The sequence below is a fragment of the Sus scrofa genome, chromosome 1 (assembly GCF_054392235.1).
Source record: "Sus scrofa isolate SSC_HxYL_T2T_F1_AM1 chromosome 1, Sscrofa_HxYL_maternal_Yorkshire_Landrace_v2.0, whole genome shotgun sequence".
In the NCBI taxonomy this organism is placed as follows: domain Eukaryota; kingdom Metazoa; phylum Chordata; class Mammalia; order Artiodactyla; family Suidae; genus Sus; species Sus scrofa.
This window is the reverse complement of record NC_139383.1, coordinates 161524925-161545453: the sequence shown is the minus strand read 5'-3', so window position 1 is coordinate 161545453 and position 20529 is coordinate 161524925. Positions and strand designations below refer to the sequence as shown.

At 40.8% G+C, this 20529-nt stretch overlaps 2 protein-coding genes across 9 annotated transcripts in view; both read right to left on the bottom strand.

Annotated features, from left to right (window-relative positions):
* NETO1 (neuropilin and tolloid like 1) overlaps positions 1-17567 on the bottom strand; it is a 108726-nt gene extending 91159 nt beyond the window's left edge. For 7 of the 8 annotated variants that reach the window (XR_014840916.1, XM_021099207.2, XM_021099199.2 and 4 more), the window contains exons 1-4: positions 16862-17209; positions 14824-14877; positions 14458-14595; positions 9951-10199 (exon numbers count right to left, since the gene is read on the bottom strand). Coding sequence is in view for 6 of the 8 variants with exons in the window: in XM_021099207.2 (XP_020954866.1) it covers positions 9951-10199; positions 14458-14595; positions 14824-14877; positions 16862-16889 (469 nt within the window). In the remaining 2 variants the exon portion in view is untranslated. Of the gene's footprint in view, positions 1-9950; positions 10200-14457; positions 14596-14823; positions 14878-16861 lie in introns of all 8 variants that reach the window. The other variant, XM_021099211.2, reaches the window with a different exon arrangement.
* On the bottom strand, positions 17525-18977 carry LOC146406823 (uncharacterized). The gene is made up of 3 exons (XM_085013966.1): positions 18886-18977; positions 18213-18629; positions 17525-17621 (listed from the first exon to the last, which is right to left on the bottom strand). Exons 1-3 carry the CDS (start codon positions 18975-18977, stop codon positions 17525-17527), a joined length of 606 nt encoding a protein of 201 aa, XP_084870092.1.
* Positions 18978-20529: the final 1552 nt, after the last annotated feature.

Here is a 20529-nt window from a genome sequence, read left to right as displayed (position 1 = left end):
GCCACCCAAAAATAAGCATAGCTTTATTATTTTTACATGGTAATTGCCTCTATGTTCAATGCAGTGCTGTTCACAATAGCCAAGACTTGGAGGCAACCTAGATGTCCATCAGCAGATGGGTAGATTGAGAAGATGTGGTACATATATGCAGTGGAATGCTACTAAGCCATAAAAGAGATACACTGATGCCATTTGCAGCAACGTGGATGGAACTGGAGATTCTCGTGCTAGGTGAAGTGGGCCAGAAGGAGGGGGACAGGTACCATATGGTGTCACTTTTTTATGGAGTCCGAGTTACGGCATGGAAGGTCCTATCTGCAAGGCAGAGGCAGGTCTCGGCAAAGGAGGAGGGAGTGGGATGGACGGGCAGTTCATGGTTTTTGGATGCAAACTGTTGTGTTTGGAGTAGATGACCAATGGGGCCCTACTGTGCAGAGTGGGGAGCTGTGTGTGGTTTGGTCACTTTGCCTTGTGGCAGGTATTGAAGAAACATTGTAAATAAAAAAAAAATGAGATGTAAATATTATTTGAAAATATTTGAAAGTAATATGCACATCCAAAAAAGCCAGTAAAAACATTCTCACTAGTTAATCAATTATCTACAACAGCAGATCTCTGAGAGTCTGACTCATTTCCATGCCCATGGAAACCCTCTATTTCAGACTTCACCTACCATTGCCATGACAACCCTCATCTGTGCTTTCCTACTTCATCATCACAGCCACTGACCCTTCCACAAATTCTACTTTGTTTGCCCGCCAAATCTGCTAAAGGAAATACACTTTCCTTTCAAGACTGCACCAGCAAGCATAATAGAGTCTGGGAATGTTTTAAGGTAGTACTGATTTCTGTATCTCATTTCTCTTTGAATCACTTAGAGAAATTCCTTGGGGCTTTGAAGTGCAAATTTCAGAAGAAAAGTTCCAAGGGAATAGAACAGTCTTCTGATTTGGGTTATGATCAATAGACAACAGAATAGAAGTGACAAATATATGACTAATATGTCCTCCTTCTTAAAAAAGTCAAATTTAGTTCTTTTGTGGCACACGCCCAGCTGATTGTGAATAGTCCTACTATATTAGAATCACTCCGTAATTCTTGTAATTCTTGTGATAGTCTGGTTGAAGTGAGGTGTCTGAAATTAGTTGGAAAGGGAAAATGCCAGAAGGATGTGCAGAAGCAGAATTTCAAGCAAGTCAGCATAGCTGTGGAAGGGTGGGAAGCTAGCCAACTGTGCAAGCAAGAACAGACAGCATCGCTCTTTTGAAGCAAAGGCATCAGGCAGATATGCCATGAAGAGGCAGAGGCTTTGAAGAGTGCCAGGTTCTACAAATAGCTATTATTGCCACAAACAAAAATACCACCATACCATGCACATCTTTGGAAAGGATTACAAGTTGCTATTTTGTGGGGGTTTCTGCCATATTTATGCAAAAAGATGGCATTCACATAAAATCAAATGACATATATATATATTTGTATATGTATATATATATATATATATATATATAGAGAGAGAGAGAGAGAGAGAGAGAGAGAGAGAGAGAGAGAGAGATGTACATATTGAAATAGAGTATCAATTTAAATATAGGAAAGTCCAGCTGAGAGCATTGGATATTCTACATTTGGAACAAAAGTATTTTAAAATTTGGAATTGATAGACCCAAACTGTGACATACTCTGTCTCAATGGTGAATTCTTACATCATTCATTTATTTTTTATATGCCTTCTCAAATCTTAACACATAGTTTAAACATTAGTTACTTGCTATATTTGTTTCCTTTTGCTCCTGTAACAAATATTCAGGAATTTATCAAAACAGCACAAATATATTACCCTGTGGTTCTGGATGTCAAATCTGAAATGGGTTCCAATGAGTAAAAATCAAAGCATTGATAAATGTTATTGCTTTTATGGAGGTTCTAGAAGAAAATCCATTTCTTGCCTTTTCCAGCCCCTAAAGGCTGCCCACATTCCCTGGCTTATGGGCCCCTCCCATCTTTAAAGCCAACAATGGACATCTGAGTCTTTGTCACACTGCTTCACTCTGACATTGACTTTTTGGCTTCCCTCCTCCACTTTGAAAGACTTGTGTGATTACTTTAGTCCCTACCAGAGAATCTAACATTGTTGTATTAAAGTAAGCTCAATACATTGTTAATCCAATGTATTATCTTTGATTCCCATTGCCATGTAACAAAATATACAAACAGATTCCAAAGTTGAGGTCATAGATATATTTTTTTTTCCTTTCTTTTGAAGGTGGAAGAGCACTGTTCTGTCTACTACATACAATTTTTCTCTTTTTATAGAATATGAAGTCATTGTAGGGAGAACAGGGTCTTGAATGTGCTGTATTTTTGCAGTATTAGCATAATAAATCAATACGTATTTGTTGAACAAATGTGAATGGCAAATACAGCATAGTGGGAACTAAGCTGTTCTGTGAAATCACCTAAGAATAGTTACATGAGCTATGTTTAAACAGCTATAAAGGCATACAAATTCTAAACCAGGAAAACATTCTTGATCAAGAAGATAACACTGTGGGTTGTTTTCCTGATAATTACTTGATTTATTTTGCACATAAATGACCGTAAGCCTCAAACTATCTGCCAATTGTTGTGAAAGAAAATGTTAAAAAAGAAAAGCCTAGAAAAATTAAAATAGTTAATTTTAAATTTAAAAAAGAAAAGCCTAGATTATAATATTTTCTTAGGCAAAATAGGTAGGAAGTTTATAATCTGAAAAGCATACTTCTTGAATATGCAATAGTAAGTTAAATGCTAGAGTTTTCTAGAAGATTTTACCAAAGAGCTTGGTAACTATAGATACCTATAGTTGTCTATAGTTATGAGAATCCAAAGTGGAGACAGGGTATATGCATTCTTTCTCTCTTTTGTTTCTTGGATGTTTCTCTGGCTCACATGATATAATTTCACTTTAGGATAATTTAAGCAATGGGTAGATGCTGGTGCTTTGATGTTGGGACAACTGTGTAGATCAGAGGTGATGTTATGATCTATCATTACTTGTTCTGGGCTGGTTAGTAAGACATCTTTACGAAAATTAGTAAACAGTACCCACTTCTGGATATCGCTCTGCTCCTGAGCATCTGGATGTGAACAGAATCAATCCTTCTCTCTCCCTCAACCTGGTGTCCTTAACATGACAACTGTGCACAACAGCCCTGGAGAGAAGGATGATGTTGGTGACTAAGAGCAACAGGCCACAAGAAAAAGTCAAAGTGACACCCGTGTTAAGAAGGAAGGATGATTATGGGAGATCTAGGAGAAAGAAATTAAAGTTTTTCACTTGAGTATTTAGCACATAAGTCCCAGGCTCCCGAAAACGTTATACACACAACTGATCAGGTCAGTAAGAGCAGATATTTGAGAAGAACAGGAAATGAATCATACACTTCAGATTCAGGTAGGTTGAAAAGGAGGGTTTTTATAGTAGAGGCAGAGGGAGAAAAACAAATCATTTCCTTTTTCATCAGTGTGAACCAAAAGACATTTCAGGCCACATGGGAAAGATGAATTCTAAAATTCATACACCAGTAATTGTGAAATATGAGTGATATAGTATTAACCTTTGATTAAATTTCTTAATATAACTAAACTGAAAGTACTTGCCCTATGTGATGTAATTAAAGTCATAATCTGTACCCTTTATAGAAGGTGGATCAGCACAGTATTTATGTAACTAATATACAAGCAGTAACTTAACTTCTACACAGAGCTCATGAACCTGGGCAATGCATTTCCACCAAATCACTGGTTTCTTTAAAAAGAAAAGGTTGAATGAGATGAACTCCAAGGTCTCTTTCAGATTCAAAGAAAATACACACCGATTACAATGGAAATATACCTGAGGCTCCATCCAAGTGGTCCAGACTCAAGTGTACCACATTCAAAAACATGCAGGCCAACTATTAACCAGGGAATAAGTATAAGCACATCTGAACACTTTTCTCCACCTTTCCAGGAAACAAGATGAGGAAGGCATCCTTTCTGTACAGGAACCTTTTCAAAAAATCTTTCCTGAGACTCCTTTGCCTCAGCTTTCAATATTTTCTGTACAGATGGGAGCTAATCCTGGAAATTTTCTCTCCCACTCTTAACTTCTCTCCTGAACACCCACCTAGACCAAACAGCGTTCTGTCTCCCTCTCTCTCTCTTTTTTTTTCTCTCTGCATTCCTCAACCCTCCCCTTGAGTCCTCTTTTGTATAGCACAGATCAACCCAGTCACAGACTGGGTGGATGAGAGCAAGAGATAGATGAATTGCCATCATATAAATATCTTTGTTACCTATTTCATGTTAATAATTTTGTGCCTACAGTGACTCTCAAGTTTTTTAATTTTATTTCTTGAAAAATAAGCCTCAAGAAGGAATGCGATTTTGTTCATACATTTGACAGCCATTGCTGGGGCTGAGATATTCTGGGTCTATAGTATAAATATAATAGAAAGACAATACAATACTATCTGACCTAACTTTATTCAATCTTTTATTTACATACAAAAAATAATCAGATAAAGCCCTTCTTTTAACCTTAGCCTGTAAACTCTTTTCTGCTTTCATCTTTCAGTATGACATCCAAATTAACATGTGGTTGTTGAAAAAAAGACATAGCTAGATAGATGAAATCTTTTTTTTCTTTCTTACCAGCACGTATACCTGATTATCTAGACAAGAAAACTTAGGAGTTTTCAACACGGTTAACACTCACACATGCGTTTACATTTCAGATGGGAAGATAAAAAGCACTGCACTGGATAATTAAAATAGCATCAAGTCCATGACAATATTTTACCTAAATAATATGTTTCATTTAATATGCATAGAAATCTTTTTAAAACACTCCATCTAAATCACTGCAATGCACTATAACCTCTTCAATGCCTTTGAAGTTGATCAGCAAGGAGTTTGAGAGGAGGCTAGGAACTGGACAGAATGTTCCCTAAAACACTCGGGGCTCCTCAAATGAGAGGTACCATTTAAGTACACAGTACTGTAATAATTTCAGCATATCTGACAACTCCATTCACTGTCACATCAATACCTCATTCGTCCTTATTTGCCTATTTGGTGCTTGGAGGTATAATCCTTAAATTAAATTTCTCCAATAGTGTGAGTGGAACATTGTTTCATAAAGCAAGTTCAGAAAAAATAACATCAGAAGATGGAGATTCCAAAAACATCGTATTTTATGTCTGGAAAGAGGATAAAAATCTCTCCATTACCAAGGAAAGCGTAAGGCTAAGATATTTCTTCCTAAAGAGACTGAAAGGGTTACTTTCTCCAAGAGTAGCACTTCCCGGATGTTCTCTTTCTTAATGTTGTGTAAGGTCCCCCAAAATGCCTCTGGGCTGGGGGTAGAACAGGTGCAGTTACACACTTTCTCCTTAGTTTATACTTTCAAGTAGCAAAGAGAATTGAGGCATGGAGGCAGCTGGCTGCAGGGAAGAGTTATTCTCTACTTAAAAGGCACTCTCAGGCTAAGTAAAAAAAATACTGTGGAATGCGGAGAAATGGTATTCCCCCTTCTAAAAAGTCATTCTAATTTAAAAATTAACTTAAAAATGCACTTTAAATTCTAATTAAAATTCATTGAAAAATGATAACAAAGGTATTTTCTTTCTTGACTTAAATTCTACTTATATTAGTATTGAAAACAATATAGTATCCTTTTCAAAAATTAAGAATGACTAATAATGCTGATAAATTTCCACTATCTCTCTATATTGGTCCCTTCGATTCCTTCCCACCTCCCACTCCCAACATCATCTAGGGCAATCATCGTTATGAGTTTGGTGAATATTATTCCAGTATTATTAAAGTAACTTTATTACAAAATATTTTCTCATTATTCATTTTCTATATATATTGGTTTAAATCATTTTTAAGAAAACAATATTAAGAGGAGAAAATATTATCATTTGCGTGCAATGAACACTTTTATCTGTTTTCTTGTTAAATTATCTGTGGGTTATCAAATTTGCCATCATGTAACTTTTTAACATTTTTAGTGATTCTGAACTCATTTCTTCCTCACCACACAACTCTGTCTACAAAGGAAGATGAGAGGTTTGCCCAACAGGCTTTAGCTGGGAGCCTCCCACCAAGGCTCTAGGCTCCTCGGCCCCTTTTCAAACCTCACTTTGTCCTTCATTTCGGCAGACCCTGGGGTTTGACTGGCTGACTTCTCTCTGACTGTTGTTCTATTTCGCAATCCTTTTTATGCTTGCTAGACTATAATCCCAGGTGATTCATCGCTGCTCTGTGGGCTCAGGCAATGGCACTGTCTCCAGAAATAACCACAGTCCGTAAAAGAAAAACTGTGGAGTCATCAAAATGTGCCAGAAGATACAGGAAAACCCCTTTACGAGTGTTTCTCTGGCATCTTCTCTAGCTCTGCCTTCCTATCCTCTAGGTGCACACATGACCTCCAGCTGGCTACTTTCCATCTACCCCCAGTTCAGGAGCACAGCTGCTGAAGTCAGGGAATAAAGGGCTATGTTTTAAAGTTGAGTATGAAAGAGTCAAGGACATTCAGATATTAAGAGATAGAAACAAGTTTTGAAATAAAAATTGACACAAATTAGCATCCTGGTCAGGCAAGATGGAAGCTGAAGACTAGACAGGGGAACTGACCCATGGCAGTTTGAGACCTAGAGCATCATTGGGAAAAATGACCCACAGTATAGAGATGAGTCATCACGTACCTTAGCCGGATGCTGTTAAACATACATATTATAAACGTAAGCTTCAATATTTGGATTTCGCACGCACAGTATAGTCTTCTGATTATAATCCGGATACCCATGTACCATTGCTTACAAGAAACATTGAGCTGTTAGATTACAAGAATTCTCATTGAAAATGTATATATGTTTACATGTGTGCCTATACATATGTGTACAAATGTTTACATGTACATACATATATTCAGTCTTTTTAGCTTGGTTGATGTGATTCATTCCTAAGATTGGGGTGATTCTCAATGTGCTGACATCATTTCTGAGACTATAAATTAAGATCCAGATCACAGACTGTGGTAAATTCTCAAAAATAATAAAGACCACCTGGTCTTACCACTGCTACTTCTGCTCTAACATATTCTATGACTGTTATCAGAAATAACTGTAACCCTCATGCAGGAACCTAGGCCCATTTAAACAAACCTAACAAGGAAGAGTGACATTGTGTATGTACTGGTTTTGCACAATCACTCCAGAAAACCAGGGAAAGAGCAGTTGTAATTTAAAAAATCTAGGACACCTGTTCTCCCAATAAACTACACCAAGTCTTATTTACTTTTAAAGAACACATGATCAAATTAATAAAACACTAGCTATCAATAGATGATATCTTACAGGCAGTGAAAAAATTCATAAATGCACACTGGTTGGTAATCAAACAGTCTTGTGAGGTCATCAATATGATTCCCCTTTTACAAAAAAAAAATATATATATATATAATATATATATATATAATGAAGCATAGAACATTGAGGATCTTGCCCAAAGATTAAAGCAAGCTAACAATAAGAAAGCCAGAGCTGGAAGCCATCTGCTTCCAAACTTACAGCTGTGCTGGAGTCTGGCTCTCAGAGTGACCTGGTGGGAAGAACCCCCACCCTGCAATGTGCATCCCATTTGGGGACCCTCAAGATTTCAGCAGTGCTTGATAACTTAAATGATTAGGTTGACTTGAGTAACTCTGCCCCCCTCAATTTCCACAAACCACCACTTGAAGCCTATCACCAAATGAAAATGAAGCCCACATTAAACTAAAGCCTGCCTAACTCCCTATTCCCTAAATGCTGTCTAAAGTCTCACTCATCCTGACCCCCCTCCTACTTCATTAACAAAGTGGCTTACTCAATATTGCCTCTTTAAAGAATGAGTTGTAGATTACTATGCCACTCAGGCAACGGCACACTTCTGCAGTCATGGAAGCTTTACAAGTTCCCTTTTTATGTTCCTACTTTTCCCCCAGATGTCAAGTGTATGTGTCCTGGCATACTTTCGTTTATCTAAGTGACAACAGAAGCTTTGTTCCATCCTTAACTCATCCTTAATTTCATGGAATCATCTCCTTGCTTTCCCTTTTGATTCGGTTGCTCCTGGTAATAAAATCTCCTGCTACAGATGAGGTAAGGTGGCTTGAAAGAAACAAGGAGCAAAGAATATGGCACAGGGACAAAGAGGTTTTTGAAAAACCCAGGATTACAGTTAGAGCACCACCATTTATGCATCTCAAGGAGAGGTAGGAACCTGGATAGCACTGCTGAAGTTGATAAAATGTTACATGACTCTATATTTCTTATGAAACTACATTTTTTTTTTGTCTTTTTGCCATTTCTTGGGCCTCTCCCGCGACATATGGAGGTTCCCAGGCTAGGGGTCGAATTGGAGTCATAGCCGCCGGCCTACACCACAGCCACAGCAACATGGGATCCCCAATCCACTGAGCAGGGCCAGCGATCGAACCCGCAACCTCATGGTTCCTAGTCGGATTCGTTAACCACTGCACCATGACGGGAACTCCTGAAACTATAATTTTAAATCCTAGCATTATTCCTATGATCTCCAATCTCAAGATGAAAATATAACTTACAAAAGCCTGGACCATGCCATCTGCCATTATCTTTAGGTCCTGGTCAAATTCAAAATTATCATTTAAGAGAATATATATATTTCCATTGAAAGCTCTAGCACTAAACATCTCAATGTTTACACCTTTTTGAAACACATCAAATTAATTTGATTGCCGCATGTGAAATACTCATGACTTCTGTGAACAACACAATATTAGCAAAGCATAATAAAAACCACGATCTCTTAGAAGTGTGACAAAAATATCTCTAATGTTTAAGTCTAATGCATGTAGTAACGTTACCATCTGACCTACTTAAATTATGTTATTAAACCATAATATCATAATGAAAGTCATGATTAACCTTCTGTTATTTTTAAAATTTTAGTCCTTTGAATTGAGCATTATAGCCCTGTTCTGATGTTATTTCTGTAACATGGAATGGAAACTTGAACAAATTTTACATATATTCTGAATCAATTTATTGCCTGTTATAACCTGTGTAAAACAATATGTACAAACTTAAAAATATATACTTTTATATAAATAATGTACTTTATGTAACTTGTCATTTGTCCATCAAAAAATGACTTCATCAAATCTCAAATTGCTTCACTCTGATGGTCCTGCAGTTTAAAAACGGGATAAGTTTTTATTGTAATAAATGATAATTCATCATAAAGTGAGCCAGTCAACATCACAGACCCTTTTTAATATTAACAGGTTAAAAGGAAAATTGACATAGAATGAATAATTACATAATAGCAGATAATGTGCACCAGGCCTTGCAAAGCAATATTTGGCTGCTGTGGGGCTCCCTTTTCCTTTCATCACAACTCTTAGGAATTTGCATTTCTAAAAAGAGATTAGACTGCTTTATACTAAGATCCATTTGCTTTCAAAATTATAATTTTCAGAATAACTGAATTTTTTTATCCAAGTTCTCCAAAGATCATTTGATGGATACATTTTATAATATTGCAGTTGCCTCTTCAAGTTTATTGTAATTCAATGAGTGATTAGTTTCTCTATTACAGACTGCCTCTCAAATTACACATTTCAGCATAATGGAAGTCCAATCAATTAACTGTATTGCTGATGACCATGTGTAGACCCCTGAGTCATTATGCTTTACCACTAGTGTAGGCTAAATTTTAAAGAAAAATAATTTTCATTTCAGAATTTATGAAATGAGAAGAGAGCACTGTAGGTCTGGCCCCCCTCAAAAAACTGGGAAACTCTTAGAAAAGTATAAAGTTACCTTACAAAACTTGTCATAAGATGAAAATAGAAAACCAAGGAAGATAAAGATATAGGAAAAAAAACAAGCCCCACTTACCAGGTGTGAAATTGTATCGAGCTGAAAATCCCATAGATTCCAGCTCTCCATCAGCAAAAAATTTAATCCAAAGAAATCTTCCACTGGATTTTATTACAGGTGGATTTTGCTGTCCGCAAAAACGTCCAATTATTGGAGAAAATCCAAAAGGTCCATCTCGAACTTCAATATGATCAAATTTGCACTCCCAAGACGGTTCAATAGAGTACTTTTCATCAAAGTAAAGTTCAATGCACTGTCTTGGGGCAGCTGAAAAAAATAGAAGGTGGTTTTTAAATCTGCAGTTTGATTTTTCTGATTTTGCTTTAGACTATATTTGTACATCTTTTATCAAGCTTAGAGCATGATATGAATAGAAACACAAAATGACTTCTTTATACTTAACATCCTAAGAGATAATATTTCTATAAGAAAGCCTAAGGGATGATTCTTAAGACTGATGAGGTTGCACAAAAAATAATTCTGATGTAAAATAGCCATTTCGATGTCCAACAGAATGAATAAATCATGGTATTTTTGTGAAAGGCTGCTAATTCAGGGTTTAAAAAGTCAAGAGGCATCTTTCTGTCACTCTTGCCACATCTTCAGGAGAAACCAGTTTTATGGTCAGAAACCACTTGAGAAATTGTTCAGCAAGAAGTGAGGCAACCATTAAAAGAGTCCCAGTCAGATGTCTTGATTAAATCGAAGTGTGTGTATAGGGATATTAAGAGTAATTTTTCTAGAGCAAAAATCTTGTCATGTCATTCTCAGATTTAAATTTATTCAGCAACTCTCTTATCAGCTAGAGGAAAATGAGCAACACATCATGTAGAGGGGTCTAACAGGTATCCTAAACCCACCTTGCCCAGGGTTTTTTCACCTCATATACAGCCCAAGCTCATGCCACTCCAGTCACATCATGTTTTCTAAGCCAACTTGTTCTTGCAGACTTTCATGTGTTTTCCCACTTTCTTCTCTATATATCTCCGATCCAACTGCTGTTTTGTGAGAAAATCTTGCTTAAAAAAAAACCCTCCTCTCTAAATCTACTCACTAACAACAAAAGTCATATCTAGTCACCTTTTTTTTTTCACACACAAGTACAGTGCATGTCATTGAAGATTTCTCCAAAAGTATCTCAGTTGGGTGAGTTGTAAATAAGTTTATCTTCATAAATGTGTTTATAGCTCACTAAACAATCCTGGAAAAGCCTGATAGGGCTAGCAGCTCTATAAACCTCCACATGGATATATCTGCCAGTGTCCTTCCATTCTTCCCTTCTCAAGGCCAAAATGGTTCAAAATTCTGGTGTTCCAGACTGATCCTCAGCCAGGGAACCCTCACCATAGCCATTACACTTGTTGAAATATCCACATTTTTATCCTACTTAGTAAACAGCTGTCTGGAGTCCTTTGAGTGCTTTGTAGCCATTTGAGCCTCTTCAAAGACCAACCCCCTCCAGAAACTTGAAAGTGAAAATCTGGCACAGCAGGGCCTGATTCCCACATGGTCAGTAATCATTCTGAATGACCACTGTCCCCTCCACACCAGTTCTTAAATATACATTGAATATCACCCTTGCAAGACTTTAAAGCCTTGCATGCACGGGTATCGAAATGTATACAGAACTGAGATACATGATTACTTGAAAATTAGAGACATGAAATCAAATATAATCCTGACATTCTCTGGCTTTTCCTTCCCAGGCCATGTTTCCTTTCTCCTTCTTCTGCCCTCCCTTAGCTGTTATTTTCCAGAAATCTCTTCTATGTCTTTGCTCTCTTTCTAGACCAGTGATCTGGATGCCACTGGCTTCCAGACAGAGAGAGATTATAATAGAATAATATTTCCAGGTCCCTCTAAGACTAGTTAAATCAGAATTCCTAGAGGCAGACCCAGGAATCTGTATTTTTTTGAAAGATTTAAAGTGCTCCAAATACACTTTGGATAATTTTATCCATATTAACAGCCTCAACAGAACTCTCTATATTTATGACCTATAAATATAAGCTTTCATCCCAAAACTCTCCACTGAGCTAAAGACCCACATACCCAATCTCTTTATGTGACAGCTCCATAAACACCAAAGTGAACAATATTATTTTTCCTTTAAACCCCCTTTCCCCAAATACGGAATTACATCTAACAAGTCACCAAGCCAAAACATTTAGGATAGTCCTGGGGTTGCCTATTCTCTCATCTCTACATCCAGTCACTCAAGATTCAGTTTCCCAGATACCTCTCATTTCTTCCCTGGACTCCACCACCGATGTCACTTCTGTAGTTCAGGCTTTTCCTATGGTTTACTTGGTCTTTCATGATAGTTTTAGTTTATATTTTTTTCCCTCCAGTTACTTGATCAAAATCTCACCTCATTATTTCTCTTCTTGAATTATTTACATGGCACTCCATCGTCTATAACAAAAAGTCCAAACTTTCATTGGAAGAAAATGGAACAGCAGCTTCTCCTTTAGCTGAGCCTCCTACCCTTCAGCCTCCTCATCTGCTTCTCCTCACCCCATGCAAAAGCCCTAGGGTAACCAACCATATCAAATTTCCGATCTCTGCATATACTATTCTACATAGTGAATGACTACCTTCCTAAATGTTCCTTAAAACTGAGTGTGAGCATCTTTTCCTCCTGAAAGCCTTCTTGTCTTGCTCCCTACTGCTAAGCTTGGGGCCACGTTAGATTGTTTACTGGCATAGTCCCCAGACTATATCATAAGCTCAATAAGGCACATGCCATGTCTATTTTGTCCAATACTCTCTAAACTGGACCTATAAGAGTGTTTTTTTTTTAGTAACTGTTCAATAAATATTTGTTAAATAAAGGTATGAATGAAAGAAAAGGCCAATATGAAGTATTTCAAGAAAGGTATAGAAGTATGATTAATAGTAACAGAGGTTCTATTTATTTCCCAACTTTTAAGTTTTCTCCTTGATATGACTACGAAAATGCAATATGTGCATGGTATTAAAATCAAATGTTAGCAATGCATTTAAATAATCAATAAACTTGAAAACACAACATGCCAAAATTTTCTTCTGAATTAATCCTTTAAATAAGAGAATTTGTTCATATTATGCTTTTTTTTTCTTCCTGTGGCATATGGAAGTTCACAGTAATCCCTAGGTATCTGTGGCAGAGTGGGTCCAGGAGCCACTCAAACACCAAAATCTAAGGATGCTCAATTTCCTCAGCTGGCCCTCAGTATCTGTATCCTCAGGTTTACACATTCTCAAATTCAATCCACTGAGAATTTTAAACAGGTACTACATGAAACAGTTATGTATTATATGTACTACTACATATAACAGATATGTAATATCAACTTGATATAAAGAACAATTAATTTTAACCCAGAATTTCCACATTTTGATTTCCTTTTCTATCAATCACAAAAGGAAGAAAAACTGCCAGAGCTCAGTTTCTCAGCTTTATCCTTTTATTTTCAGAATTTATCATTTTTTCTTTCATCTTGTAATATGGTGTATCTTTGCTAAAAGTTCAGCTTGAAGCATGACAAGAAAAGAGGAAAAGATCTTGGACCAAAAATTATAAAAAGAAAAAGAATTTTTTCTAAATAAAATTCTTGAAATCAGTTAAACAAAAAATCTTTTTATCTGAAAGACATCAAATTACCATGCCCCTCACCTATAAGTAGTGAGCATACCTACCTTTCTTAGTAAGGTAGGGGTGGCTGTGCGTGTGTGTGGGGCTCAGAGGTTGCGTGTGTGTGTGTGTGTGTGTGTGTGTGTGTGTGTGTGTGTGTGTGTGTGGCTCAGAGGTTGAGGAGGCTATAAGTTTGGGGTTTTTAGGTACTAACACTTAAAATATTGAAAACTTCTATCACTACATGAAATGTTCATATATATATATATTAAATTGTACTTAGGGAGGTGTTTACAAGGGTAACGGAATTGGAAAAAATTCTAAGAGAAGTGAATCCCTTTCTCAGCACTTTTTATCCTTCAAGCTGTGGGAAAATGATGAAAAGAAGCATCATCATTTGGAACCCTTAGTTTGTGCTTAGCACAAACTAAGGCAACTGCTATTTGGACTGATGTTCAGAAAATATGATTATAGATTTACTTCTGACATGAAGATGTTGTTTGTGCTTCCTATTTTTAAAGAGCTAAGTAACAAATGTATAGATTACTCCACTAATTGTTAAGCCAATAAAATATTAGCAGCCAAAAGTGTTACACATTAGGTTACAGTATGCCAACCATGCATCCATTCCATTAATTTAGAATTCCAAGTTCATTCAATCAACTACAAAATAAAGTTGTTGATTTCTACTTATCTCCCTGAATTTACCTATTTGTAAATCATTACTAATAATTTCAATAATTAGCTTGTTTCCAGATTTTACAGCTTTTTGATTCATTCAAAGATATTAATGTGCATGGTCTCCAAAGCCAATTTTTGCAATACTGATATGCATATTGTCCATCTAAAGCTTAGAGATGGCCAGACTAGGCTTAATGTTCTCTCCTGCTCTGGCACTGCCTTTCTCACCTTCTATGATGTAGATGCACTCGCGGTCAGGGGGGTACTTGCTGGGATAGTTCGGAGAAGTGAAGATACCCCCCTCTGCATGTTTTGTCCAAGTTCCACACTGCACAGACTTTTGTGTTTCTGAGGTGGTTTGCTTGTCTGTAAAAAAAGAAAGAAAGAACACATGCAATTTAAAAAATAAAAACAGAGAGGACATTCTTATATTATCCATTAGTAAATTAATTTCTAAATGCTGTCTTAGTCAAAACCAATCAATTATATGCACTGCAAAATGTGCACAGATACTGGAATATTAAGAATATGGGGAAAATAGGAAAATGCGAGAAATTAGAGGGTTTCCACTTGCATTTTTCCAAAGAAACACACCTGTTCCTTTCTTGGTTGCCCCAGAGAGATGGAGGATGATTAAACTTGCTACAACTGAAACAAAGAAAGAAAAAATATAAAGATTAATGTACACTGAAGTGATTAAATTCTGTAACAAAATAACAATTTAAAGATAAAATGATATGGAGGAAGATTATTTTATTTTTGGTAACTGCTGGGAGTTGACTCAGAACTTGCAAAAACTGATTCTGAGTGCACAAATGAGGACAATGTAGTATCTCTTCAAGAAGTAATGCAAGTTAAGAATGGCTGAGACCCAAACTCCTAAGGCAAATGCAGACTTCAAGACTAAGAGACAGTATTGTCACCTACTAAAGTCACATTACAGCAGGATTTCAGGAGTATGCCTGAACTGCTCTTGGTGAATGACTTTGCTAGCATCTCTAAAGAAAGACAGAGGGACAGCAGGTAAAATATTGAAAAGAAAAAGTTGTATTTCCATCAACAATGTTATCGATTTTAGAAAATAAATACTTAGGCAAGTCCTATGGTAGGTGGGGCAGGGGAACAAGAGCAAAACAGACTAAGTGGACTGAATGTATTAAGCAGCATAATAAAAACGTTTCTTATAAAACACTCAACTACCAAGTAAATATAGTCCTCAGCAGTCTAAGCTATGAGATTAATCCCTTCTACCCTTAACTTTGATTTTATATTTATTGTTACTCAAAAATATTTTATAATTTTGAGAAAGGTTATTTCTGTTAACACCTTAGTTTTTCAGTATCAGAAAGAGACTCTGATCTGTAACTTAACAGTGCATTTACAAGGACCACTGAAACCTTACCTTCAGTTTTACTTCCCTATTCTTGATTTACTTAATATTTTTACAAAAACTAAAACAAGAAAGTAGTAATCTAGTCTTCATAATTTATGATTTTTCTTTGCTACTTCATTTTTATTATTTATTTAGTTGCTCAATTACCTAAACGCTCTAAGTTCCATTAGATGTATAATCACAAGTCCACTTAAAATGCATTTGGAAAAGAGAAGTCTAATTCACAATTATTTCCTAAAGCTCACTACAGGATCTTACAAATTTATGCTCAAAGATTATTCCAAGAAAAGTATGTGAGCCTTGATATTCATATTTGAGACATGGTATCAATTATTTTACTCCAGCCTGGTCCTCTGCTTTTAGATTACAACATGAGTTGTTTTTATTGCCTATGTTTAAGCAGAAAAAAAAAGTGTCTTACTTTAACTTGCCGTATTTCTACACACACACGTACACAGCCATCGGTATCAAAATACAGGTTTGGTGCTTTTACTCTGCTTTTCCTGTTTTAACGGAATCACATTGGGGAACCTGAACTAAGATTAACACATCAGCAAAGCCGCTGTTTTAACTGCGTGGCACACGCACTCTAATCCCTGCTTTGTACTGTGAGATTGCCACCACATAATTCCTAATACTGCTGTTTACCTGATGATTTCTGCTGCTATTTTCCTCAATTCCATTCCCCCCCTCCCCCTGCCGACGGGCACGCGTCGCTCTCACTCACGAAGCAACACTAGAGGTCTATCTACTCTCCGGAAGAGTTGAGATTGGCACGCGTCCTCCTCTCAAACCCAGCGTTCAGGTGCAGCACAAACTACCTATACGAGCGAGAATAGGGGCCCGCTGGGCTCCAGAAGCCCCTAAAAGGAATATTCCTTTTCACCTCAGCTCTCCCTTTCCACCTGAGACCTCACTCGGGCCCACTCTCCCTCCTCGTCCGCACGTGCCCATTCCCGAACTACTCTCTGTTCTCTGCCCCAGGATGTTCCTACCACGGAAAGACTGTTTTCCTCGGCAGATGCTGAGATCCAGTGACCACTGCCTCGCGCCGCCCCCAGGCCCGCTTTGATTATGCTGCAATACAGAAAGTTTACATCTGCCCCAGACTCTCGGGGACTGCGGGGTCCGGCGGGAGGGCGATGGTGGCGAGGCTTTCCCTGTGCGTTCGGCCACGAGGGAGGGGAGGCGGGGAGGATGGTACCGGGAGTGGACCGGCGCGGCGGGAAAGGTACTCACTGTGAAACAAACTGCGTCCATAGATCATGTCTGTTCGTTACACCAGAGGCTCCGATCTCCACTAATTCCATTTAGAGACGCGAAGACTTCCAGTGGTCGGGGAGAGGACAGAGTGGAGAAAGGTTTTAAAGATGCAAACCCAGACCAAACGGGGGTGGGGTGGGGGAGAGAAAGAGATCCGAGCCCACACAGCAGCAAGATCCGAATTCGTGCGTCCTCCGCCCCGGGCTGGCGCTCGTTCTCGCTCGCTCTCTCAGCGCCGCGAACCCAGCATCTCCACCATGACGCTCGCCTCACACCCGGGCGCCGATCGCCAGCATCAGCACCGCCGGCGGCAGCACCCTCCTCCTTTGCATCACCGCCGCCGCCGCAGCTGTCAGGAGGGCGCGCGGGCGGCGGCGGGCGCGGGGCGAGCCCTGGGGCGCCCCGAGCCGGGGCCGGGGCCGGGGCCGGGCGGCGGTCGCGGTGAGGCGGGGGCCAGTGTAGACCGACGGCAGCGACGGAGCGGGCGGCGGCGGCTAGGGCTCGCTCAGTCTCCAGTTTCATACACCACGAGCAGCAGGTCGGAGCAGCCTCCCTGGGAGGTTGTCCAGCAGCCCTCCTCTATCCAGCCCTTGGGGATCTTCTGCTGAGGCATTGAAGACAGGAGGAAGGGGTCCGTCATCAGCTCGCCGGGCTCCGCGCCACCTCTGCGATCTTGCGGAATGAAGAGCGGGTGGGTGGGCGTCTGGGAGGAGGGCTGGAAGGTGGTGGAGGAGAACTGGGGTGGCAAAGGGGGGCGGGGACGGGGGCGGGGGGGGGGAGAGAGCAGGAAGAAGGCAGAGTTACCAAGTGGGTGCCTGAGTCATAGCCTGGGGCTGCGCGACCCTCCTGCAAGCCCGGGGCCGGAGCGAAATCCTGCAGCTCCGAGCGGCCGGCGCCCCCGGGGCTGGTGCGCGGCAGAATGGGGCGGCGGCGGTAGCAGCAAGGACATCACACCGGCTCCGATCCTGAGGCGGTGCGGGTGGGGGGGGGGGGAGAAGGGGGGAGGACGAAGCTGGAATCCGTCACTCTACCAGTCTGAGCCGAGGGGACCAGAAGGGCGCGGGCAAATCCCGAGCCGAATCCTCATGCCGGATAAAAAAGGCGAAAAGGGGGAGGGCTTATGATGTGAAAATCCCCTTCTGGGTTCAATGTTTCACTTTTTAACTATTAGAAATTGCGGTAGCTCTGCCCCCCTCCCCGCCAATATTCCATCTGTCCAGGGGAAGCGGGGATTAAGGCTTTGCCATTTACTCTGGTCTCCGACTGGGAGACGAGGCAGGGGCGCGCCAGAGGCAAAGGCGGCATTAAAAGTTTTGCGTTTTATCACCTGGCCTGATTCCGAGGTCGCCCCCAACAAGCTGCTTCAGCAACGACACCGGCTTCTTGCAATTCTCCTTCACCCTCCTCAAGATATTTAAAACCCCAAGGCAAACACAGATCATCTCCTCTCCCCACTCCAACATGGACAGAGGAGCGCGCGCGCAGCCCGTTAAACTCGGAGGGAGGGGGAAAAAAGAAGAAAGAGTTGCTGAGGAAAAAGCCCCAGCCTGTAAAATGCGATAGATGAATATGAAGAAGGGTAAACATCAGGCGGCCGGACGAGGCAGGAGCACGCGGAGTGTGGGGAGTCTCCCCCTGAACGATGCAGCACCACCTCCTCCCTCCGGCTGCGTCCCGCCCTCCGGCCGCTGCGGACTCAGCCCGCTGCCAGCCGCACCTCGGGGCCGCGCAGAGGCCATCGACCCTAGGCCACCCACCGCCTTAGCGGCCTGGGACCCCAGGGGCTCTCAGACGCAGACCCTGTGTCTCCAGCATCACTGCCTGGACTGGGGCTCCAGTTGCGGATGATGGCGGTTAGGAGGTGGGCGTAGAAAAATTAAAGGAGGTGGAAAGCGGAGAGAGACTGCGCTGCTTAGACCAGGGTCATCTCAAAAGGTGCAGGAGAGAGGAAAGGGAGGTGAGAAAGGTCGCGGCTGGGCTACTGCTGCCGCGGGGCTCACCCCGCGACCTCCACTTCCCGGCACCTGCTGCTGCGGCGCTGAGCAGCCCACGTGGGTGTGCGCGCGGGTGCTAGGGGGATGCTCGCCGCCATCCTGCCCTCATTTTCCCAGCAAAGCAGCTGGGAGAGGGTGGAGGTCTTCCTGCCAGTAATTTGAGATGAGGGTTAATGTGGTGACCCCCAAGGCTGGAGTGCGTCCCCGAACCCGGAAGCAACCTCCAAGACTCCTTCCATCCAGCTTTTGGCTCTTTGATTCCAGGCAGCTGCGAGTCCTCGACGGTGGGGTAAAGTGATCGACTGGGAGCCGGGGCGGGGGGGGGGGGGGGGGAAGGCGCGCGCGCGCACACGTGGGTGTGTGATTTAATGAGAAGTGGATAGATGGGGCAGGAGGGAATGGAGAGCTTGAGGGAGAAAAGGAGAGAGAGAGAGAAGGATTGAGAACACAGAGAGGGAAACTGCGCGCCGCAGAGAGCCAACTCCACCAAAACTTGGTGCCTGCGAGAGTGGAGCTACAAGCTTGAGAAAAAATCAAAGGGTGAATGGATGGATGGAGTTCCTGGAGGAGCGTCTCAGAAAACCGGGGTGTATCTGCCCACCACGTAAGACTTGTGAAATGATAGGAGGGGAAATAGGCAGAAGGTTGTATGACCCACGTGGGATTAGTGTGCCAGGGGTATGGGGGGGGGGGAGATGTGAATGGATGGGAGTGGATTGGAGGAAGAGTGGTTAGTAGACAATTAGAACTGTTAATAGATATGCATAGATGACAAATAAAAGAGAGAGGGTCATTGAAAAAACAGCGAATGACAAGTTGATCATAGAATGTTGAAACCTTTAAGATTGCATGGTAATTATTTTTTGCCTCCAAAAATATACGATGATATTTTTTTAATCCTTCAATGAAACAATGACGACTTTAATCATCATCTTAATGGAAAATCACTGTTATTTATCAATAGCGATTGGAAGCTAGAAGAAGGGAAACTGGTTTTTGCCAGATCCAGCCACTCAAGTATTGTCTAACATGTTTTCCTTCTCTTTGCTTTCCCAGGACACAGGTCATGTACCTAGGACACATTTTGTAACTTGGCCAAGGAAGTGGCCACTGAAGTGTTGGTAGACTAGTGGGTGGTCCTCGCAACGGAAGGTGCAATCCAGGAAATTCAAGAAGGACATCCCAGGGGGAAGAGAACGTGCAAACCTTTTGTCCATCTCTTTATCCCTCCCATATCCTAGTGGCCAGTATGCCTGGGTTTGACAAAATTCTCAACAGTGAGGGCTTCTTTGATCTTTGACCTTCCATGCCTCCAGGGCAGTACCTGGGGCTAAAGGGTTGCACTTCTGCTCAAACTTCAGTGCTGATAGAGTGAGTGTGCGCATCCTAGACCTGGTACCTGTTCACTTCTTCACCCACCAAGAAAATGAGACAGGCAGGTGCTGAGGCTTTATTATGCTCCCTGAATCCTTCCAGGTTCTGGCTGAAACTTTTTCCTTGAAGATTCCCTTCATTTTCCTACACACACAGGCACAAGTGCTTTGAACCATCAACCATAGCCCGCTTGCCTTGTAAAGTGCCTTCCTTCTCACTTTTGAGTCCGGGACCACCACTTGCAGAGTAATGCTGCCTCCCTAAAATGGGGGCCCA